The sequence below is a fragment of the Colius striatus genome, chromosome 10 (genome assembly GCF_028858725.1).
Source record: "Colius striatus isolate bColStr4 chromosome 10, bColStr4.1.hap1, whole genome shotgun sequence".
Classification (NCBI taxonomy): Eukaryota; Metazoa; Chordata; class Aves; order Coliiformes; family Coliidae; genus Colius; species Colius striatus.
In genome coordinates, this window is record NC_084768.1 from 3,796,463 (window position 1) to 3,820,392 (window position 23,930).

The 23,930-nt window shown below is 50.6% G+C and overlaps 1 protein-coding gene across 5 annotated transcripts in view; it reads left to right on the forward strand.

Annotated features, from left to right (window-relative positions):
• PDE4B (phosphodiesterase 4B) overlaps window positions 1–23,626 on the forward strand; it is a 209,633-nt gene extending 186,007 nt beyond the window's left edge. For 2 of the 5 annotated variants that reach the window (XM_062003176.1, XM_062003177.1), the window contains 9 exons: window positions 11,586–11,679; window positions 14,871–15,049; window positions 15,610–15,708; window positions 15,847–16,011; window positions 17,138–17,237; window positions 17,508–17,662; window positions 17,770–17,892; window positions 18,890–19,072; window positions 21,621–23,626. In XM_062003176.1, coding sequence (XP_061859160.1) covers window positions 11,586–11,679; window positions 14,871–15,049; window positions 15,610–15,708; window positions 15,847–16,011; window positions 17,138–17,237; window positions 17,508–17,662; window positions 17,770–17,892; window positions 18,890–19,072; window positions 21,621–21,986 — 1,464 coding nt within the window. In that variant the 3' untranslated portion in view covers window positions 21,987–23,626. Of the gene's footprint in view, window positions 1–444; window positions 796–1,760; window positions 1,859–11,585; window positions 11,680–14,870; window positions 15,050–15,609; window positions 15,709–15,846; window positions 16,012–17,137; window positions 17,238–17,507; window positions 17,663–17,769; window positions 17,893–18,889; window positions 19,073–21,620 lie in introns of those variants that run through there. The other 3 variants (XM_062003178.1, XM_062003179.1, XM_062003180.1) reach the window with 3 other exon arrangements.
• Window positions 23,627–23,930: the final 304 nt, after the last annotated feature.

The window sequence follows — 23,930 nt, forward strand, 5'->3', positions numbered from 1 at the left end:
AGGGCAGCAGCGCATCAGGGCTCCACACTCCTATCTCGGTTGCCTGTGAGTTAGAAGCCACTAAGATAAACATAACTGATTTCATTTTGCTTGTATTTCAAAGGGCATTTTGGTCAGAAAGAGAGGAGCAAGGCCACACCTAGCTTTCAGAAGACAGTGGCTAAATAAACATCTGGACACTAATGTAAACTCCTGAGGTCTGTGGTGGAGGTCGAACACGGCGCAGGGCCAAGTGCCAGCAGCATATGTGCCGGGCTGCACAGCCTCCACGCTCGCTCGCCTCCCTTCTGCCAGCCCGTCGGCCCCAAATCTCATCCTCTTCGTACGTGATGTTTCACTTAAGTGGTGCCGAGCTGTTTAGTCTTTCGCTTGCCTTTGCTGTAACTTCCTTTGTTTAATATGCTTTAAAATAGCCGAGTGCCGCACAAAGGGAGGCTTGTTCGCCTCTGCAGCAGCCAGCGGAACAAAGAGACTTCCACGTCTCCTGTTTTTACAAGCCGGGATGAATCACTGAGCTCCCTCGGCACGCGGTTCCCCGGCCGCCCCGCACCGCACGCCGCCGGTATTCCCCTCGCCCGGGGACTCACTCGGGCATCCAGGGCCCCAGGGCCGAGCTCTGGAGCATCCCTGTCCCTGCAGAGCTGGTCCCTGCAGAGCTCTGAGACGGGGTTTGACGTCGGCGTGCTCGGCGGCAGTTAACCGTTTCCTAGATGCGCGGCTGCTGTCTGCAGAGCAGGACACTAGACGGTCGTTATGCTTGATGAGAACTGCGGTAGGAGCTGTTTTATATCTGAGGTTGGGAATATTCTCTCCATCTTTGTTTTGTCTGATAGCTTTCAGTTTGTGCTGAGGATGTGCTTGTTCTAGAGGACGCGGCACTGTATGGCTACGGTGCGATGAGGGAGCCAGGTGTTTTAACAGGGACACTTGGGAGTGGTGGACATGGGGTTCCAGTGAAGTCTGTGGCTCTGCCGCAGACTGGGAAGTCCCTCAAAGCTCCTCAGGGATGTTAAAGACCTGGGGAGCCAAGTAACTCCTGTGTCAGTTCTTACCACTATCACAAATGGGCTTTTAGGGTAGCTAAATAGTCTCCATATCCTTCCTATTCCTGCGCTTTGGCATCTAAAATAAATACCTCTGATTGTACCCAACATGTCGTACAAGTGGGGTGGAACAGTGGGGCTGCACCTGGGCTTATCTAACAATTTAGTATTTTGGTCTTGTGAGCCCTCTGGGCTGTCAGATTCCAGCTATCTCTGTTAAACTGGTTCAAATATTGCAAACAGGGGAATATTGGGAAGCTGCAACATTGTCTGTGAAAAGTGTCAGCTCAGCATTAGGAGCTGGTGCCAACGTTCAACATACCCTCTTAGAGCACAGTGCCTTTGAGTGGCAGATGCTTTCTTACCTTCTGGGGCTCTTGCAGTAAACTGGTGGGAAAAGCCCATCCGAGGGAGATCCCACAGCCACACACATGAGTGTGCTGCTGGTGCACCCCTAGACAGTCGCAGCAGAGATGAAGACCTTGGGGGTTGAATGTGGCTTCCCAGGAGCCTTTCTGTGCCACCCTCTGGGATATGAGGGGTACCCGGGACTTTCTAGCACCCTTAAACAGTTCTGCTTGTGCTAGGATGTGATGGGGTTTTAAGTTCTGCATTCTCAGACTTTTACGTTATAACCCATTTGGGTGGGGCTTAAATAAATAATAGCTCAAAGGCAGGTTCAAAATGAATCATGATTTGAGGGCAGGACTGGAGAGTGACTAACTAACTGTTCAGAGCAGTGACTTCTCTGGAAGCAAAGTGAGGATACAGGAGATGCAGGAAACCTCGGAGCAGAAGCATCCGTGAGGATGAAGGTGAGCTCGTGAAGGATTTCAGAGTAGGCTTTAACCTTCAGAGCACTCTCAACCCTGATTTTGGAGACCGGGCCAGTTTCCACAGTCTGACTCCGGACTCCTATTTTCTTACCCAGTTGCAGAGCAACCGCTTTCGGTGGTGCAGCTGATGATGAAAATCCTTGTAGCAAGTGAAACTTAATTGGAAGGTGTCGTGTTATCAAGGCCAGAACGTGTTGTGGAGATGTATTGGTTTGAAGGCTCATCCGTCAGAGCTCTTTAGTGGGAGAGATGCTTGTGATTAAAGCCTTTGCTCTGTGTTTAAAGCAAACAAACGAGAAGCGCCTCACCTTGCTGCTGGTTTAGCACAGCTGGGCGAATGCTGCATACAAATTATTCTGCTCATCATTTGCCTATCTCTACGTGAGAAGGATTTTTTCATTTAACTATATTTACATTAATTAGTGCCTTCCCTATGGTTTTGGTGCTCGCATTGGGCTCATCTGCAGTTTGGCAGGACCAGCTGCCACTTTTGGTTTTTTTGAGGGGACGCTGTATTTTAGAGCTCCACCGACATCTTCCCAGGACTTGCTCTTTGTCCTGCCTTTCTCAAGCAAACACACTTGTGTTGACTGAAAGTTGCCAGAGTTTTTTCTCGTCGTGAGCATCTTGTAAAAGTCTTCTCGGGGCACAAAGCTATTAGAAATTTCCAAAGCCTGTTCTCCTGCCCAGGTGAAACCCCAGCTGGATTTGCCTAGGTGATGACTGCAGAGCCTGACTCGATTTTAAATTAAATTTAAATTGCTGCTTCGTACAATTAACAAAATCCCGTGTTTAATTGCATTGCTCTCTTGTCAGATGGCAAGTACTCTTCCCTCTCGGTTGTTTGGGACGGGGTTGGGTGGGGTATCTTTGTGAAGATTGAGAATATAATCCATTTCAGCCCCGTGTCCAGCATCCCTGCCTGGGTCAGCCCCAAGCCCTGCCAGAGCTGCCTCTGCTCCCTGCCTGCCCTGGCAGGGACGGGTGGCTGGCGAGGCGCTCTGGGCTGTGGGCTCTCTTCACGTAGTCCTTCGGCTTCCTTTGGCACTCGAGGCTTCATCAGTGTGGTTTGTATGGGTGTGACTGACAGAAGATTTTGGTCTGAGATGTGCAGCCTCCTGGCGCACTATCTGCTCTCGAGGCCACAGATGTTGTCAGCTGCGTCAGGTCTTTCTTTAATCAACTCGTCAACAAAGAAGCTGCTGTAGGTTTTAATTTTGCTGCTGCTTCCTAGCCTTCGGCTCGGGCTGGGACTCCTCATCTCTTCCTCCATGTTTTCCTTTCGCAGTTAACAGAACACTTTTCAAGACTATATAAAAATGATTTCGCAGAACAGGTGGTTTTGCTTGTTTCTGGTTTTATTGACCCGTCTGTCGTTCAAGGGAAGAGTAAAAGCAGCACTGGGAAGGCAAACTGGGATGAGTGCTCACCACACTGTGCTCAGCTGCTCTGCCAAAGCTGGGACGAGTCTCAGGAGTTAGCCCTTGCCTATAACATGCAATTTGTGTGGTTCCCCTTGCTCTCAGTCCAGTTTGGTTTATGTTATAAAGTGCACGTTCCAATGGTGGAGGGAGAGGGCAGTTCCCCGGGGGATCGCTGCTGAGCTTCTGTCAGCTTGCGAGCTCTTGCCACGTGCAGTTTGGTGCTTACTGGTGAGGAAATCCAGACAAAATCTAACGAGCTCATGTGTAGACTCCAGAAAAAGTTGCATGTGTTCGTTAGCTAGAAGAGACCTATTCTTAAGTATAGGAGGAGCATTTTAGATGAAGCAGAAACTGACCTGAACCTCTTCCCAAGGAGCCCAGAGGTTCAGTTGAAGCTGCAGACTGGGCTATACCCTGCTGCTGTGGTTTTTCTGCTTGAGACAACACGACAGGCAGCGTGTGCCTTTGTCACTGCACGCAGCGTGACGTCTTCAACTCCCTCAGTCCTCCTGTTTCATATCAACCCAAACAACCGTAAATCTAAACCAAGGGCTGTTGGGTACCAAGCACAGTGGTGTGGGATACACCAAGGCTCGAGCTGACGGGCAATAGGTGCCGCAGGGCTGCCTGGACGGGGAGGTGGGAAGCAGATTTGGCCCTGCAGGGTATGGCAGGCATCTTCCCCATGTGCCAACAAAAACTCAGGCAGGCACACCTTACAAACACATGACACATCCACTTTCAGGAAAGTATACAAGGTGGTTTCTCCATGACCTTACCGATTCCCCAGCATCCGGTGGAGGGGGTTTTCCTTCTGCCTTATCGCTTCCCAGTAAGTGAGTAACATACCCTGGGCCTGCCTTTAAATAAGGAAATTCAGCCTTGTTTCTAGGCAGTGCTAGTGCACAGTGCTTCCCGTGGGCAGAATCCTGTAGGGAGTTTTTCCCTTTCGGGCATTTTAATGCAGTTTGCATACTTCAAGTCTCATTTGTCTGGAGAGGAGCTGGAAACAGGGTACAGGTTCCACTTGGTTCCACTTGGTCGCTTTTGAAGCCCCGTGTTGCGTAAATACCGTCCCACCCAAGGGAGGTTCTGCTGCTCTCAGAAATGCTAAACTTCACGGGCAAAATCTGAATATTGTTCTGTCTACATCAGATATACGTTGTTGCTTTCATGAGCAGCCACATGCTGATTTATGGCAACGTGCTATTTATTTATCAACATTTGCATTGTGGATTTTCAAATTATTCTAATAACATAAGGCCAACAAGTTGGTCATGATGTTACTCCTTTAAAGTCTTCCTTTGAACGTGGATATAAATCATCTCTCCTTTGATGTGAAATTTCAGATTTCATAACCCTGTGTTTACTTTTTGGTTTAAAAAATAAGCTGAAGGGAAAACAAACAAAAAGAACACACCAACCCCAAAACAGACAGCACTTTGTATCTCATTAGAAATAGTTTCTAGCACATTAAAAACTCTTATTGTTTTAGGAAACGAGAACTAGAAAGTTGCAAAAGCATTTGATTTTTCTTAATGACTGATAGTTGACTGCAACCATTCCACTTCTCTTCAGGCACTGGAATACGGCTGCGGATTTTCTCCCTTAGTCCTGATTAGTGTGAAATGGGCTCATTTCTGTTTCTTTAAACTTTTAAATGCACCTTCCCCCTGTCCTTTCTGTGAGGGCTCAAACATGAAAACCAATTACAGAGTAGCAAGGGCAGCTTGCACATTTTTTGACACAGTCCTTTCTGTAAGTGATGTAACAATCACGTTACTGCTCCTAGGGACTGAAGAATTTTAACTGTTTCGACTTGCAGACTTTTAGAGGAACAAGAAAAGAAATGCTCCAGCACTCCAGAGTCATTAGGTGTTCCAAATGGAACTTATGGAAAAAACAGAGTAGTGAAAAATTAACCTTCTTTGAGTTACAAGGCGTTCGTGTGTTGGAGCTCAACTTGTCTGCCTGTCTCAGAGTGGTGTGTGGGTTCAGCACTGACCCCCATCCCCCTGCACCCGGGATCGCACCCTGTGAGCCTCTCTGCTCAGGCAAAGTCCTGACTCTGGGGGTCTTGTCTGCCTGAGGGTGAGGTCTCTGTGCAACACAGGTGGGAATGGAGTATCCGTGTCAGCAGGAGAGAGATGAGGGCAAGTGTTCCTTCTGCCTTCTCAAACTCGGGCGATGGGATTAATCTCACGTTTAAAACTCTGCAGTAGCGCAGGAGAGTTGCAGCCATTCCCTTTGAGTGACCAGCAGCCCAGACAAAAGCATGACACCCTGGCTGTTTGACCTGGCTGCTGTACACAGGGCTGAGTAATTTCCCTCCTGCGCGTAAATAATTTCCGCCTGGCCTCTCCTTCCCGTTCCGTCCCGCGGGCAGGTGAGCGTCAGCTGCCCCCGGCTCCCGGCGCTGGCCCGCCACTTATTCCCAGGAGAAGAGCTGTTGAAATGAATGGAGTTACACCAGAGTTTAACTGAGCCTCTGGACCTGCAGTAATTTACCCTGGGCAATTAAGCTGAGGAGGAATCAGCCCAGCTGTCTCTGCGTGGAAATCAAAGGCGAAAGTAACCCTAGTCCCACAACTCCTTTTGTTCTGAGGGCTTCTAGGAGCGGTGGAACAGCCAGGGATGTGCTGTTTGCGTCAGAGGGTGGCTCGCCGGGAACAGAGTTTATAAACATTTTTACCCAGTGGAGATCTGCACTGAGATTCCTCCATCAAAAGTTTGGGGTGGGACCCCACTCTCTCCAGAGGTACCCTGGGCTGGAGCCCGCAGCACCTTAGCAGCTCTTTTATCTTGAAATTGCCCTCAGCTCCTGCAAATGACTAAAACCCTTTTTGTAAGCAGCTCCTTTGCATAAGGACTCTTGGCCTCCGGGAACTCCAGCTGGTATAAATCAACTTCAAAGGATTTACATCAGATACATCCCTCTGTCTTTATTCTCCCTGTAAAGCACCAGGAACACCTCTGATGCTGTATTCCAAAGGGGGAATAGGAACAGGAATAACAACAGGACTATTGCTGGAGCTGGGGCTGGAAAGGCCAAGAACTGCTTGTGCCTCTGCGTGGCTCTCCCTAACCTTCCTGGCAAAGGAAGAGAGTCTTTTCTTCCATCAGGAGCCAGAAAGGTGGGATTTTCCACACGCGTGGCTGGCTGCTGCCCCGGTCTCCACCCCGTCTCACATGCGGTAGCCCTAGAGCCAGCACGTGCTTGGGCTTCTAAACCTGGCAAATCCTTAAGTTGGGCAAGATTTTCCTCCTCTGCACAGAAACAAAGGCAAGCAACCTTCCCCACAGAGCCTTTGGTGAGGGACCAGCTGCCCAAGGGCTGAAGGAGCTGCCACGCACTCGGTGCAGAGCAAACGTGAGCGGTGCTGGTGCGGCAGCCAAGAGGAGAACCGTGAGGAGGGAACGTTCCCAACGGTCATCAAGGAAATTGCTGCACACACGCACGGCTGCAAAGCTGGAGGGGATCCGTGAGTCCCTCTACCAGGGAACACGTGAAAGAGGGTCGCTGCTGGTAATCAAAGAATGATTCACTTTCTGGGGAATTAATTTGGTTCAGATGATTTTGGTTACTTTGGAGCGTGCGAAACAGGAAAACTTCATGCAACGCCATGGCTTTTTCTCACACAAGCCTCCAGATGGTTTCAGACCTCTGTGACTGGTCAGCTGTACCACCACGGGGATTTGCTTATTAGAAACTTCAGCTGAGACTTCATCTTCTTTACATTATCTGCACTCTTTTCAGCAGTTGAATGCGCTAACCGCATGGTCCTGCAATCGCACCTTGGGGTAGAGAGAAGGGAGCCCCCCCCCAAGTCCATTTCAAAGCTTTATTATACCCCAGAATGATGGGGGTTGGAAGGGCCCTGCAGAGCTGCTCCAGCCCAAGCCCCTGCTAAAGCAGGTTCCCCTGGCTCAGGGGGCACAGGAACGTGTCCAGGTGGGTTTGGAAACCTCCCAAGCAGGAGCCTCCACACCCTCCCTGGGCAGCCTGGGCCAGGGCTCCCTCTCCCTTACAGCAAAGTAGGTTTTCCCCGTGTTTAAATGGAACTTCTTATATTCCATCTTTTGTCCATTACCCATTGTCCTGTCATTACATTTTGGGGTTTTTTTTTGAGGGGAAACTCCCCAGGAGTCAGGGTGAACATCCCCCCCCCCCCCCCAATATACATCCTCACATGTGTGCAGCACGTTCCCGTGAGTGCCTCAGTTCCCGTCTGGGCAGCGAGGTTATCAGCGCTCATTTCCTTTGGAAAAGGCACGGAGATGATTATTAGTTTTGAAATTAACAGCACACGTCCACATGTTGCTGATGGGCATTATCATAATTGCCGAGCCGAGGGCCGTGCTGTGCTCATGCACCAGCTCTTCAAAGCCGCACCGCTTCTGTTTGCTCAACGGCAGAGCAGTTGATATTTTCTCATCGGCAGCCTGCAATCTGTTTGCTTTACCCTTTGCTGTCAAATCGATTTAACGAAGGGATCGTTAAGGGAGGTTTACACATGACATCAGTCATTGATCTGTGCAGAGAGGCAGCAACGTGCTTTTCTCCCTGCAGACGCCGCAGGCAAATGGCAAAGCAGCTCAGAGGAAGCAGCGGCGCTCCAGAGCATCCTGACATCAAGGGAAGAAGCTCATGAAAAATCCAGATAAGCCCCACGAGCTGTGGAGACGTTGTGATTACCGAGTGCACCTCCAGCCCGCCTCGGTCCGTGCTAGCTGGGCTGTTTTTAAGAGAGTGTCATGTTATTAAGGAAATCCTGCTTTGGCGCTTCAGCATCATTCAGATGGTGAATTGCAATAAACTCTGCAAAGCCTGCGGGTGTTTTCGGGGCTGGGTTTGGCACCAGTAGTCCTTTTAGCAAGGCTCTAATACTGCTGTCTGCCTTTATAAAAGGTGGCTGATTAAAGGTCTGGAAAAGTGAGCAAGATTAACACTGCTGCAGGAGACAGGGGACAGACTTCTGGTTAAAGATCAGATAAGAGAATCCCAAGGCCTTTTATCTGCCCTCATCTCTGCTGCAGATGGCTTGGGTGACCTTGTGGAGGCCATTTAGTTGCTCTGTGCCTCTGTGAAGAGGCAGCAGCTACCCTTTGTACTTTATGAAGCCAGTTGTGAGGTAAAGGCGCTTTTTTTTTTTGATGTTTGTCCACCACTTGGGATTATTATTTGTCTGAAAGGGGCAATTGTACAGAAAACCCAACTGATTGCTTAAAAGTTATTTGTGTGATGATCTGATGATGGTGTTTTCCTTGTAAAGATAAAGGCCTCCATCCAGAGAAGTGCTTCAGCACGTGCTTCGCCCTGAGCCTGTGGGAGTGCTCACGTGTCACTGGCTGGTGCTTGTGACCCGCAAAGTACGTCACTGCGAGGAGTGGTGGGGCCGGAGCTCTCCTCTCCTCTCCTCTCCTCTCCTCTCCTCTCCTCTCCTCTCCTCTCCTCTCCTCTCCTCTCCTCTCCTCTCCTCTCCTCTCCTCTCCTCTCCTCTCCTCTCCTCTCCTCTCCTCTCCTCTCCTCTCCTCTCCTCTCCTCTCCTCTCCTCTCCTCTCCTCTCCTCTCCTCTCCTCTCTCCTCTCCTCTCCTCTCCTCTCTCCTCTCCTCTCCTCTCCTCTCCTCTCCTCTCCTCTCCTCTCCTCTCCTCTCCTCTCCTCTCCTCTCCTCTCCTCTCCTCTCCTCTCCTCTCCCCTCCCCTCCCCTCCCCTCCCCTCCCCTCCTCTCCTCTCCCCTCCTCTCCTCATTCTTGCTGCTGCTGCTTCTCCAGCACTAAGGTTTCTCTTAAGTGTTTCTAAAAGGCTTTTGTCCCCCTCGGTTGGCATGAAGTTTAGTGGAGATCCTGTGAGCCAAAGCCCATGCCTATGACCCAGCAGTGTGGGATGCCAGCACCTTTTATCTCCCACTCCTGCCCCTGTCCCATGAAACAGCATTTGAAGTGGTGGAGGAGCCCAGAACGTGAGGCCTTGCTGTGACATTTGTGATGGGGGGGGCAAGGCAGGTTGCTGCAAGAAAAGACCGTAGAGGTTGTGGTGGCAGAGTCCCAGTAGGCAGCACCTTGTCTTTGGTCTGTGCAGATAGCCACATGGTAAAAGGGAGGTGGCATCAGCTTTCCACCTCTGAGAATCGTGGATTTAAGGAGAGAAGAATGTGGTTTCACAACCTCTCATGCTCCGTGTAGGTTCTTGTGGCCGAAGGCTGAGCGGGCATCCTGTGGATGGTGCTGAGCAGCAGCTGGAGCTGTGCTGTGCCTGCCAGGGTTTCTGTGGTGCTCAGTGCTGCTGTGTCAGCCTGTGCCAGCGGGGAGCTGTGGGCTGTGCATGGGCTCTGTGTGTCCTGCCCTGTGTCCTGCCCAGCAGCTCCCACAGCAGGGCCAGGGTGCGACGCAGCCCTGGCTGCCCCTGTGCCCATCCCAGGGGCTGAGGCTGGTGATGGGTCACGAAGGCAGCTGCAGAAGGGAAATAATTTGGGAGCAAAGATTGCACTTGTATTTTCAGCCTCCTGGTACGGGGCAGCCAGCAATCGCCGAGGACATTCCAAAGCAGCACGAGTGCTGCCCATCAGCGGGCATTCCCTGCTGTGACCTGTGTCACGGGCATGGTGCAACGGGCTTTTCTGGTGATTTGAGGCTGAAAGGACAGCTGCAGCTTCCTAAGAAAGCAATTGCATTTCAATTAAAAACTGCACTGGTGATGGAATCTTGCAGCCTGAATGTATTCTTCTGAGAAAGAACGTGGCGACTGCAGACTGACATTGCAGTTACAAGGCGGTTATTCATTTACACCTCTTACCTGGAAAACCTTTCCAGTCTGTAAAGGGACCTTTTGCCACATTGCTGCATTTTGCCCTTTACTATGTAGAGGGAAAAGAAATTTAGGATCACCCTGAAGTGGTGAAGCGTGATGCTGTTAAGAATTCGTCCTTGAATGCTTGGTTTGAAAATCCTCAGTCTCTGTAACGAGGAGGATTAAAACGAAGCAGAAACGGAGAGGAGGCTGCTGCCTACTTTGGACTCGCTTCAATATGCACGGAGCTTCCTCCATTTTAATCTTCCTTATAAAAAGATGGCAGTGTTGCTAAAGCTGGCAACCCTTCAGCAACCAGCATCGTGTTTTTGTTGCACAGTTCAGGCTGCTGTGGAGTGGGGACCCCTTTCAGCCAATGCAGCGACCAGGACGATTCATAATTCATAAGTGCTCGCAGCCATCCAGCTGAATACATTTGGATTAGTTCTCGTTTCTTCGTGCAATCTCTGATTTCATTATTCTCTCCTGCGAGCAAATCCACCCACGTTCAGCCTCTGCGAAGACGCGATGCCAGGCTTGGCTTTGTCTGGGATTAGCGGCTGCCGGGCTTGGGGGGATCTCTGCCTTTGAGGAACGCCGAGGGGGGCGGTTCTGGGCTGGGGACGGGGGTGTCGGTGTGTCCGAGGAGCTCTCCTGCCTGGCTGACCCGTGATTTCTCCGTGAGGATTTGTGGAGTTTTCCAAAATGCCTGAAGCAAACTATTTGTTATCCGTGTCTTGGGGTTACATTAAGGTGGGTTTGAATCCTGAAGGGTTATAAATGGCTGGGGTGGGGTGTGGGGGGGGGGACGGGGCCGTGTTTCTGCTGTCTTGCTCTGCTAAAACATGCTTTTTAACCGGTAATTTGTGTGTGCTGTGTGGCAAGGGATAAACATGTGTGTGGAATGTGCATGCAGAGGACATGGATGTGATCTATTTTTTTGCCCTTTGGGAATGGACTGTTGCAGGATAAAACGATGCAGCAATGAAAACGTGCCGTTAGGGAACGTCTATCTGGGGGAACAAATGCTTGCATCCTACATTTTACTGTAGATCATCAGCTCTCACGGCATCTTTCTCCTCTGCTGCATTCTGCATACGTGCCGTTGCCTTTTACTTGCATCATTCAAAATGGAGCAAACTTAGAGGATTCAGAACAAAAGAGGGTTACAGGATGTGGAATTGAAAAGCAATGCGAGAGTTTGATCTGTCAGGGAGATTACCCGAGGTGTTTTGTCTTCTCGTTTGTTACAGTCAACATTCATAGGCACCTTTGGAGGAAATCCATTTTGTAGTTCAGTGTGCTGAAAAGAAATATCTAGTCATGGTGATGCTGAGCAGTGTCTAAATGAAACCACATGTCGCTGCCTCCATTCCAAACGTCTCCCGGAACGGGATCTTGTTCGTGGGCTTGCTTTTGTGATAAAGCTGTGTTCCTTTGGAGAAGCATTCAGCAAAATGCCATCTTTTGTGTCTGTGCTCTTCCCCTCCCAGTTCAAGAGGATGCTGAACCGGGAGCTGACACACCTCTCCGAGATGAGCCGCTCCGGCAACCAGGTGTCCGAGTACATTTCCAACACCTTCCTGGGTAAGGCACCGCGTCCCACTCTGCAGATAAATAACCCTTCGTGCCAGCCCACGCCTGTGCCCAGTCCTCCCCTGGGGCAGAGCATGACTGAAATGGTTTGGGTCTTTATTTACACTTTCAAAATGGATGTAGGGAGGGCAATAATCCAGGGTTTGAATGGGTCTGTCCCCAGGAGGATTCCTGCTCCAGAGGATCTTGATTTTCCTGTGCAGGCTGGATGAAGCTCTTGGCAGCTGAGTTATGTGATACTTGGTTTTTGTGTTGACCTTACGGAAAGGACAAAGTCACACGAGCCCAGCTGCGTGCTCTCATCTTTGCAACCACTGGCTCATACAGCTGCATCTTCCCCCCCTCAGAGACAGGGTTTAGACAAGCAGCTTGAGCCCAGACATCTCATCTATTTGCTCATTTCGCACTGGAAGCTGGAATAAAGAGTCAAGAGAATATTTTGCATGTCATTAGTTTTGTGGGAGCTCATAGGACCACCGGCATGGATTAACCCTCTGTGCTTACAAAAGATACTTGTTAGGAAAAAGACCATTTTCTGTGGTTTTTAAGCTGCTTTAGGGTCCGTGACCATTTGCAGGTTAAAGAAAGCTTAACCCAGGACCCTCGTGTACGGATCTCTTGAGTCCAACAGCTTCAAACGCCGAGTGTTTGTGGGATGCTGGGGCTCGTGGGGACTCATGCCCTGAGGTTAAGATGGCCCAGAACACATTCACTGTATGACAAACAATTATTTCCATTAAGGGGTTTTAAAGTGATTGCAACAGCCGGTTGCCACTGGAACTGCTGCATGCATTTAGGACACATTACGTCATTAACAGTCCATAGAACTCTGTAGCTGCTTTGTGGGAATCCATTGGCCCTGTCTTATCGCTCAGCTTCATGGTGACATCCAGAATATGAATGAACAGAGGGAATGGAAGGCACTGCTTCAGCTGGGGAGCCCGGGGCGTCCGCAGCGCGCGGGCGCATCGCTGCCACGGCTCCTTCAGGGCTTTGCTGTTTCATCAGCTCGTGCGCTAGGCACGTGTCCCTGAGCAGGATGTGCTGCAGCACAAACGCTCAACGTGGCTTGAGACTGTGGACCTAACATGAAACTAAGCAGCCAAGTTAGTGTGGAGTCTGTAAGGGCCAGGCAGCTGGTGCTGGTGCTAATGAGGCTTGTGTTATCCCTCGTACTCAGGCTGGGTCAGGTAGCAGCATTTGCCTTGGACCACAGTGTTGTTCATGCCTCCTCTGCTTCATAGAATCAGAATCACAGAATAGTAGAGGTTGGAAGGGACCTTTAGAGATCATCTAGTCCAACCCCGCTACCAAAGCAGGTCCCACCTAGATCAAGTCACACAGGAACATGTCCAGGTGGGTTTTGGAGACCTCCCAAGAAGGAGACTCCACTTCTTCTCACATCTGCTGCGATGGTGAAGTCTTCACTGTTTTGTGGCAGCCTGAGGGCACTCAGCTCCTTAGGGCCGAGTGGCACAGCCTCTCCAGCTTGGGCCAGATGGCAACTTGATTGCTCATATTAAAAAGGGAGAAATGAAGCTTTGAAAAGGAGCTGAAAGCTTTTTTAGGAAGTTGTGCTCTTAGGGTTTTATGAATTACTTTCTTAGGAAGTCGTGCTGTCAGTTGTTACGAATTACTTACTATTACTTTTTATCAATTAGCTTTTTTCCCCCCCTAAAATTTAGTTTGCAATGAAATGCTGACACAAAAGGACAGAAGTCTGCAACCGAGGGAGGTGGGAGAAGCAAGAAACAGTCAGAAATGTGTGGGCAGGGCATTCATTTCTCTCCAAACAGTGTTTGTTAGATGAGGATAGCTTATAGATACTAAAACCAGATCCCATAACTCTCTTGACTGCCTTGGGTGAGCTGAGGAAGGCACCAAGCAGGGATGTCCCCTGCAGAGGGGCCAGTCCTGCCGTCGCCCTGTGGCCAGTGAGAGGGAGGACCAGGGGCTTTATCCTTGCCCACCTCACATAAAGGGAGCAGATCACGATGGCCTTTCAGCACGTGCCCGTTGCTGAGGGCTGAGGGGTGCTGCTGCTGTTGCTGCAAAGTAGAGATTTCTTGTCAAGAATGTCCATTTTACGCTGCCCTAGTGTTAGTCATTGCTAAGGAGATTATACAGAGGAAAGTCCTTCTGTCATTCAGCAAAAACACACAAGGGAAACACCCACTGATGTCAGCTTGGCTGGTGCTGTGAATAATGGCTTCCTCCCTAATTGCAGTGTTGCAGGCACACTGGTAGTCCCTTATTTCAGAGATGTTTAATTAAGCCAAGGTAAAAGTAACTAATGCCTAGGTGCATAATCCCTCCAGAGGTCCTCAGAGAGGCAAAGGTGCAAAGAGATTAGGGTAGCCTTTTCTAGAAGTCCACACAAAAAGAAGGCTAGTAGGAAAGTAACGAGCCCCACGGCATCTCCACTTCAGTGCAGCAGAAAATCAGCTGTGAAGGCAGCAAGTAGCACAAGTGGAGAGAATTATGTATTAAACACGTCTCCACAGCCAAGTTTGTGCCCCTCTGGGTGCCTGCTTAACATGCAACTGACATTGCCTCCATCCCTGAGCCACCACCGCAGAACTACAGCCTGGGTGTTGTATGTTGTTCTATACGTGCTTGCAAAGAGCAAACCTCGAAACCAGTGGCACCAGTTTGTTGTTGGGTTGGTGTTTTAAGAGCAAGGGGTCTGGCCCTAGAACGTATCAATAGAGGAGATGTAAAAATACCTGCTTATGTCCTTTATTGAGGAAAAATGTCTCTTTTGAATATACATTCTACTTTCCTGAAAAACAAGTAATGAAAACTAATTGAGATCTAGCCATAAGCAAAACCTGGTACCCTTCAGGTGTGGGGAAGCTGCCTCCTGCATGTGGGCTGTGTCCCCAAGCAGTGCAGCTGGAAAGGGGCTTTGCTGAAAGCAGCTGGTGCTTCCCTGTCCCAGCAGGGCTCAGTGGGAGGGTTCAGCCTTGCAGGGGGAAAACAGAGGTTATGGCGCTGGGGTTTGCTTTGGTTTTAGTTCAGTTCTGTCCCAACATCAGAGAAGACCCCAGCAGAAGTGGATGGGTTTGAACTGGTGTGCAGAGCCAGTGAAACAGCCACGCTCGGGGTTGGGTTTGGGCTGCGGGGTGATGAGCGCTCTTACTGCAAACCGTGTTGACTCGTTTCACCTTTATTTGTTACAGACAAACAAAATGATGTGGAGATTCCTTCTCCCACCCAAAAAGACAGAGAGAAGAAGAAAAAGCAGCAGCTCATGACACAGATCAGTGGAGTGAAGAAATTGATGCACAGTTCAAGCTTAAATAACACCAGCATTTCACGATTTGGAGTGAAAACAGAAAAGGAAGACCATCTGGCCAAGGTATGACAGATTCCTGCAGTTCTGGGAGAACCAGTATTGCCTGGAAGCAGGGATGGATGGGCTGGATGGACTGCATCCCCCTTCTAAAGCTGGAGTCACAATCCCTGAAGGGATGTGGCCGTTACAAATGCTGTAATTAACGGTACGAGGCCCTAACAGCATCTTCCATGTTTATAAATTCCTTGGAAGTGTCCCTAAAATAACTGTTAAAAGGTGATGAAGGCTGAGGAGGGCAGTTGTGAAACCCAGGAGCGTGTGACAGCGCTGTGCCCAGCAGGCTGGCTGTGGGGCCCTTGTCTCAGGGCACTTGGACAGACAATTCCCCTGGCACACAGAGAACTCTCTTCTCCTCTTACAAGTGCCCTGGCCTCAGCCCTTCACAGTTCCTCCGTGTCCATGGACCTCGTTAAGTGTGTGTGTCCATGCACCTACAGAATTACCCTAGTGAGGATGGAATTTGCCTGTTTCCAAGCTTTAGGAAAACACAAAAGACACCAAGGGTGCGAGTGATAATCGTCTTGGGCAACAGTGTGACCCTTCTCTTTTTGTCCCTTCCAAAGGAACTGGAAGATCTGAACAAGTGGGGTCTCAACATCTTCAACGTCGCACGGTATTCCCACAACAGGCCCCTCACCTGCATCATGTACGCCATCTTTCAGGTTCGTGCCTCCCTCACCGAATCTGCTCTTCCCTTGCAACCCTGTTGCAGTGTGTAGTTGCCTTCTGGCTTGCTGCCTCCTGCAGCGTGGGATCCTGCTTTGATACGCGTGTGTCTGCTTGTACCGTTCGATCCGCAGGAGCGAGACCTCCTGAAGACGTTCAAGATCTCATCAGACACGTTTGTGACGTACATGATGACCCTGGAAGACCACTACCATTCAGATGTGGCCTACCACAACAGCCTCCACGCTGCTGACGTTGCCCAGTCCACCCATGTGCTGCTCTCTACCCCCGCACTGGATGTGAGTTTCCTGCTCTCGAGCTAGAGTGCTTTGTGTTGGGCAGTCGTCGCGGCTCAAGGTGGGGTGGCGGCTTAAAAGCGCCACGTTGCTCAGCCTGGCAAAAAGCAGGGTGCTGCCTGCTCCTCTGAGGGCTCAGGGCAGAACAAAATGACTGCCAGGGAAATGGCCACTAAGAAATTTCAGCAGCAGCTTTGCCTGTCGTCTCTCTCTCATCTTAAAGGGCACCTGCTGCTTGTAGACCTTTCTTGTGAGTGGATGTCTTGTCTGCAGAAGACTCATTGAGAGGCATGATTTGTTTCCCTCCACCAGCCTGGCAAAGTGTCAGGAGGCAGAACTCAGGGAGTTAATAGAATCACAGAATGGTAGGGTTGGAAGGGACCTTTAGAGATCATCCAGTCCACCCCCACTGCAGAAGCAGGGTCACCTAGATCAGGTCACACAGGAACATGTCCAGGCGGGGCTTGAAGCCCTCCAAGGAAGGAGCCTCCACAACCCCTCTGGGCAGCCTGTGCCAGGGCTCCCTCACTGAAACACTCAAACAGTTTTTTCATATGTTTAAGTGGAACTTTTTGTGTTTCAGCTTCATCCCATCACCCCTTGTCCTGTTGCTGGCTGCTATAGAAAAGAGGGATGTCCCAACCTCCTGACACCCACCCTTTAGATATTTGTAAATGTTAATAAGATCCCCCCTCAGTCTCCTCTTCTCCAGACTAAACAGCCCCAGGTCCCGCAGCCTTTCCTCGTATGAAAGATGTTCCAGTCCCCTGATCATCTTGGTGGCCCTGTGCTGGCCTCTCTCCAGAAGTTCTCTCTCCCTCTTGAGCTGAGGAGCCCAGAACTGGACACAGGACTCCAGATGAGGCCTCACCAGGGCAGAGCAGAGGGGGAGCAGAACCTCCCTTGACCTGCTGCCCACACTCTTCTTGATGCATCCCAGGCTGCCATTGGCCTTCTTGGCCACGAGGGCACATTGCTGGCTCATATTTAGCTTATTATCAATCAGGTCTCTCTCTGCAGAGCTGCTCTCCAGCAGTTTGACCCCCCAGCCTGTCCTGGTGCGTGGGGTTGTTCCTTCCCAGATGCAGGACTCTGCACTTGTCTGACAAATTCCCCTGTTCCTTCCTAGGCTGTCTTCACCGACTTGGAAATCCTTGCTGCAATTTTTGCAGCTGCAATTCATGACGTGGATCACCCCGGGGTCTCCAATCAATTCCTGATTAATACAAGTGAGTTCCCTTTCCAGTACAATACCAACTCCATCTGCACACTTGGGAAGCCCGTGGAAACGCGTTTTGCGTTGCGCATGGTGGGGTCACAAACGAGGGCTTGCAGGCTACATTGCTCCCTCAAAGCAGTGTGCAGTAAACTGGTTGGGCATTCTGAAACAAAGCAGTAATCAAAATGAAATCCCCAACAAAGGAAGCTGTTTGTAGGCAAGACAAGCGCTGGCTGTTTGAAACGGCCCGTTCCACACGTCTCTGTGTCGCTTTTGCTAGATTCCGAACTCGCCCTGATGTACAATGATGAATCCGTCCTGGAGAACCATCACCTTGCTGTGGGCTTCAAACTGCTTCAAGAGGAGCATTGTGACATCTTCCAGAACCTGACCAAGAAGCAGCGTCAGACGCTCAGGAAGATGGTGATCGACATGGTATGAACCACGCACACCCCGCTCCTCCTCCTCCTCCTCCTCTGAAACAAACCCCAGCTGCTTTCTGTGGCTGCCCCTACTCACATCCTGTTTTCATTTCCGCAAAGGTATTGGCGACAGATATGTCCAAGCACATGAGCCTGTTGGCTGACTTGAAGACGATGGTGGAAACCAAGAAAGTGACCAGTTCAGGAGTTCTCCTTCTGGACAACTACACAGACAGAATACAGGTATGTCAGCCACAGCCCCTGCCTTTTGTGTGTTTCCTTCAGGACCGAGGAAACCATGCTCCTCTTGTTAACACCCTGACCACACACAGGAGCTCCACTGACCTAAATGTTCAGCAGTCCTTTTCTTCTGTTCTGCACTACAAAGAGGTACAAGGTGGCCCCATATCAAGTGAAGGGAGGCAACGTTGTTAACAGAGCACAGCACTGCAGACACATGCATTCTTCTGGAGTTAATCTGTAAGGCTGTGTTTTTGAGGGCTCCTGAGTTGCCTCGCTGCCTTCTCCTATTTGTATAGCAAGGTTGCTGTAGCACTGCGGGGCTGCAAGAATCTCATCATCTGTAACTCCATCCCTAAAGCAAGTCTCACACCGAGCTGAAGTTAGTGATGTACAATCCGTTCCCTGCGTGGCCTAATCCTTGATTTACAGACATGACAAAGCAGTGCTGGAAGAAGGTTACATAGTTAGTAGGGCAAGATGCATCCTCACCTCCTCTCTGCTTTGATGCTTCTTAAGAACAGACTCATGGAAAAACTCCCCTTTCATTTTTAGTTCAGACTGCTGATGTTAAAACAGGTCACCCTGCTGCTGCCTAAATCTCTGTGGCCACGGTTAGTCGGGCACATGTTTTGTGTGCGTGGAAGGGATATTACTCACTTTAAAACAGCAGCAGCAGCAGCATTTAACCATCTGAGAGTGTGGAAATAAACACTGAATGGTGGGAAGCACCTGCATTCAACCCCAGACCTGCATGATGTCATTCACAAGTGCAGCCCGTGTCAGCGTGGGGCTGCCTGGAAGCCTTGCAGCAGGCTTTGGGTAGCAGTCGGTCTCGGGGAGGGACACGTTGCGGCGTCAGTATCCTGACAGGCTCTTGCACAATCAAAGAGCCTCGTGGCTGGATGTTCTGAATTGAGCAAGCAGATATGGCTTGAAACCCTCTCCCCTTTTTCTTTGCCATGGGATTTAATGAGTTGCCTGATGACTGTCATTGCAGGTTCTCCGCAATATGGTGCATTGTGCGGACCTGAGTAATCCCACAAAGTCCCTGGAGCTGTACCGGCAGTGGACAGACAGGATCATGGAGGAGTTCTTCCAGCAGGGAGACAAAGAGCGGGAGCGAGGGATGGAGATCAGCCCCATGTGTGACAAACACACGGCCTCGGTGGAGAAATCACAGGTAACGGGCCGGGACCCACGGCTTTGTGCTGCCCAAGCTTGGTGTTTTTAAAGCAGTGATAGAGTTCATCTGCTTTCTCCAGCACAATTAGGGAAGTGGCCAGCTCTTCAGGGGGCTGGTTTGGACCGACCCTGACACCCTGAGGCTGTGCCTGAAGCTCACACAGCCTGGCAAGGCTGGGCAGCATCCTTTCTGTTACCTCTTGGGTGTCCTTGTTTCCAAATGCCTCTTAGTGTCCCAGTTTCCAGAGCAAGTTGGTTTCCTCTTCTTCCCCAGGCTTGAAAGGTGCAATTCTGATCTCCCCTTCTGTCTGCCTGGTCTCTTCTGCCTTCACACCCTCCAGTCTCCTTAATGAGCAAGCTCCTAAGCCCACCGACATCCCACCTTATAGCAATGCCAGCCTCATCGCGCTGCCGGCCTAGGAGCTTCTTCCCCCAGCTGAGATCCGCTTCAGGCCCTTGGGAAAGTCTGATGTCAGTCTTTATTCAGCCTCCTGCAGAACAGATTTGCAAGGCATGATCTGGCTGGTTAAGTCAAAAAGTCTGGTGGAGCTGCTGTGTGCTGAGCGAAGTCAAAGCAACATGTAGTTGTGTCGATACAAACCTTCAAAGGAGCTGGATATGTCTTTGGGGGTTTTTGGGGGGGGGTTTAGATGAACTGGCTCACTCTAGTTCTGATTCACAGATGAAACTGTTTCAAGGTCAGATTTTGTTCTGACCTGTGTAGCACAGGCCGTAAAATTTCACCCAGTTAGTCTGTGATGAAGCCAGTGATTTCTGTTTGCCTAAACATATTCCAGCCTTTATGTAATGGTGTCTTGGATGTTCCTTTTCAAACGACTCGAGCAAGTCATCACCAAGGTTTTTCAGCTTGAATAAGTAACAAAATTGATGATAATTGTTTCCAAATGTCCTCCCGGGCTAAGCCAAGTGGTTTCAAGATTACTCACTGAACCTCCTGGTGATTTTGTTGGAAGAATCTGCCTTGTTACCCTAACAAGAAACAAATCCTTTGGCCAGGAAACGCCGGCATGCTCTGCATGTGAGCTCCGGTTCGTGTCTTGTTTCACGTGTGCACCTCACAGAGCTTTCAAAATGGCATTTTGGCTATGCAGAAGGAAGGGGAATTGCACAAGATGGCAACCAGTGGAATCCCAAGTGGTGGCAAAGGAGAAAGAGAGGTGGCATGTGCGCGCCGGGGTGAAACGGCGCATGGAGTGCAAAACGAGCATTTCAAAGCTCGAGGTGTTGCCCTTTCACATCAAAATATTTTAAGGCCATGGTTTGGGATCTTTGTGTAGAGGAACAACCACTCGTTCCAGGCGCCCTGCTCTGGCTGTGAGGCCCTTGGGCGTTTTGGGCGGCGGTGGAGCCATCAGCCAACCGTGCAGAAGGGGGTTTTTACACTTGAAAAGCGCTCCGGAACATGTGCTGCAGGAAATTTTCATCACCTTTTTGTTTAAGCTGCCTCAACAGTAGGTTACAATTGAATGTTAAGGGTTGTATTGACATCCTGTTGTGTCTGAAGGAGGCACGTGTGATTTCCAAAGCAAACATCTGCACGTCGAGCCTGGCCCCTCTGAGAGCCACTTTCCTGCTGCACACAAACGTTGTCCAGCGGAGCGAGAAGGGACACATTCTGCCAAGACGGAAGAATTTCAATCCTCTTTGTGGCCATTCAGTTTTCTCCATCCTGGACGTACGTCCTCTTAGTCAGATAACTGACAGGCGACTGAGCTCAGAGCTTACGCGCCGGCCGGCCGGCGGAAGGCTGACGGGCCGGGTCGCGGCCCACGCCGCTCCCACACTCACACCTCACCCCACGGCAGCTGCAGTGATTAAAGATGCAGGGCCGTGGAGCAGTTCAGAACGGGCACAAACTACACACCGTAGCAAAAGACACCTAAAGGTCCGACTTCAGGCCATAAAAGGAGTGACATGGGGTGTTAGGATGGCTGCTGGCCCTGGGAGCGCTGGCATTTCACAGCTGCTGGCCACGCACAGGCCCTGGGTGACGTTGCCACCGAGGCTGCAGCCATGTCTGCGGTCGCCAGGGGATCCTGTCAGAGGCACAACAAACTCCTCCATGCTCAGGGTAGTGGCAAGGATCATTCAAAAATGACCCTCTGCACTAGCAGCTGGCAAGAGGCATCCCTCGGTGGGGTGTTCTGTCTTCCAGCTGATGGCTCACCCCAGTTCCACAGGCAGGGCTTGAGCCCCTGCTCAGGACAGGCCCCTGCAGGGACGCTGCAGATCCCACATGCAGCTCAGGCTGGGACTGGCAGCTCTGCTGCCGAGTTTCCCCGCGGCTCCTGCTTTTAGTTAAACTTCTCTCCAAGGTTTGGTTTTGGACACCAGCCTAGCCCAGCACTGTCAGTGCAGCTTTGCATGTCAGCTCATTATGTCTGCAACTAGACTGTGCTGGTCAGGGGACTCGTTCTTTCGCTTATAAAAGTCACATATTAACAGCATTTGACCTTTTATTTAAGATCCCCACCTGCTGCCAGCCATTCCCTGCCCCTAAGCGTGTGTGTTCCTGTCTTTCTCAGGTGGGATTCATCGACTACATCGTCCACCCGCTCTGGGAGACGTGGGCTGACCTGGTGCAGCCTGATGCCCAGGACATCCTGGACACGCTGGAGGACAACAGGAACTGGTACCAGAGCATGATACCTCAGAGCCCTTCTCCTCCTCTGGAGGAGCGAGGCAGAGACTGTCAGAGCCTGATGGAGAAGTTCCAGTTTGAACTGACGCTGGAGGAGGAGGATTCGGACGGGCCGGAGAAGGACAGCGAAGGCATCGGCTACTTCAGCAATACAAAGACACTCTGCGTGGCTGAGCCGGGGGAAGAGGACTCACAGAGGGAGGCAAACATAGAAATTGTGACAGAAGACACGTCTCCCGTTGACACATAATGTCCTGTACCTGTGTGTGAGTGGATTTTAAACACTTAATGAGCATGCAAGCAGTCTGGCGGACTCGCCTGCAGCCTGGGTCTGAGGCCTGTGTCCAGCATTGGCCCAAAGACCCTCCCAGCTACTTGAGATTGGAGTCAGGGTTAAAGATGGTGTAGTGAACGATTGCTCAGGAAATGAACAGGTGATTTGCGTTGTGGTTTAAGCCTTGTCAGCCGAGAGCATCTTGTTGTCCTGGAGCTGGCTTGGGGCGCGACTGAAGAGTAAATGACACACAACTGAGAGATTTTATACCGCTAGTTTTGGAATTTATACCAGTTAGACTGATAGAAACTACTGATTAATAACTCTCCATATAAACCTGTCCACCTGTCTGCAGACCTGTGTGCCTTCTTTGTAAACACTTTCATGTCTTTTCAAGAGCCTGGTAACCGGACCCGTGGAGTTTAGTACACAAAGTGTTCCAAAATTGACGGATACCCTTTTGGATTCTTCCTGTTACAAGAAGCAGTCTTCCTTGTTTGTTTTCATGGGCAATACCTGTCACTTTATTGCAGTTAAATCACTTTCACAGACTAAACGGAAGGGAAACCCTCTGTTTTGCGTTAAGCCGCACCTTTAGCCGTCGTCTTTTAACACCCCAGGCGACCCCTTGAGGCCGTGGGGCACGGTCCGTGTGCCCTGGCCAGGGGGGCAGCAGTGCCGTCTCCTGCTCGGGGCCGGCCGTGGTGCTGCACGGAGCCCGTTAGCAGGGCCCTGCCCGCAGAGCTCCGCGTCAGAGGGCAGCGTGTGCCTCCCCGCTCCCCGCACCCGGCAGCTCCCTGGCTCGGTGCAACTTGCACGCTCCCATGGCTGTGTTTGTCCCGCCTGTCGTTCACGTTTCCTAGGTTTAGGCCCACCGTCCTCCTCCTGCACTGCCTTGAGCTCTAACACCTCCATTACTGTTTATAACAGTGTATTTATTATGTAATGTACATACTGTAATGTTTTGTAAGTTATTAATTTATATGAAGTGCCGTGGCCTGTCGGCGGCGGTGTTAACGGTGTAGAAGACTCGGGACAAGAGTTGCCTTTTTGGTTTTGTTTTGGTTTGTTTGTTTGTTTGTTTTTTCTTGTAACCTTTTGTATTGCATCAAAGACGAGAACCTGAACATAGCTGAAGAGACAGACGCAACCCAGGAAGGGACATTCGGGTGGCAGCCGCCCGCTGGGGAACCAAAACCCAGCCTCCCCCCTCCCACGCACGGGCAGGCTTTGAAAACGTCGCGTTCCAGTTTCAGAACAACCCAATGTGAATCTCTATGGCGAACGAAAACCCAATGTGAACTGATGTTAATCATCGTGCTGTGAAACTTCTTCTGCCAGAGCTTGTCCGGCACCGTGAGCGGTGTCAATCTCGGTTTGTAAAATAATGTTTTCAACCTTTCTGGTCCAACTCGTGACTAACTAGTTAATGACAATAGCACAGTTGTGCATGATCAATGGGTTTGTATGTCTGTTGAACACTGCATTGTTCCAGGTGGTTATTTTATTGTTTCCCAAAGTTTCACACGATGTATGTTATAGTATTATATATTGTGTTCAGATGCATTCTTAAAAGAGATTTTTATATGAAGTGAATAAATGAAAGCATGACCCTGCCCACAGCTCCTCGTCTTGCTCTCTCATAGGTCTGTAGAACCGTTTTGGTTGGATAAGCCCTTGAAGCTCCCGGAGTCCAAGCCCTCCCTTCACACTTCCACAGCCACCACTCACTCCTGGCCCTCAGCACCTCAGCCCCACGCCTTTGTTTTCCCTCCGGGGCTGGGCACTCCCCCAGCTCCCTGGGCAGCCTGGCACAGGGGCTGACACCCCTCCCAGGGAAAAAGCTCTTCCTCAGCCCCGATCTCAACCTCCCCCGAGGCAACGTCCCCTCGGGTTACTGGAGAGAAGAGACCGACACCC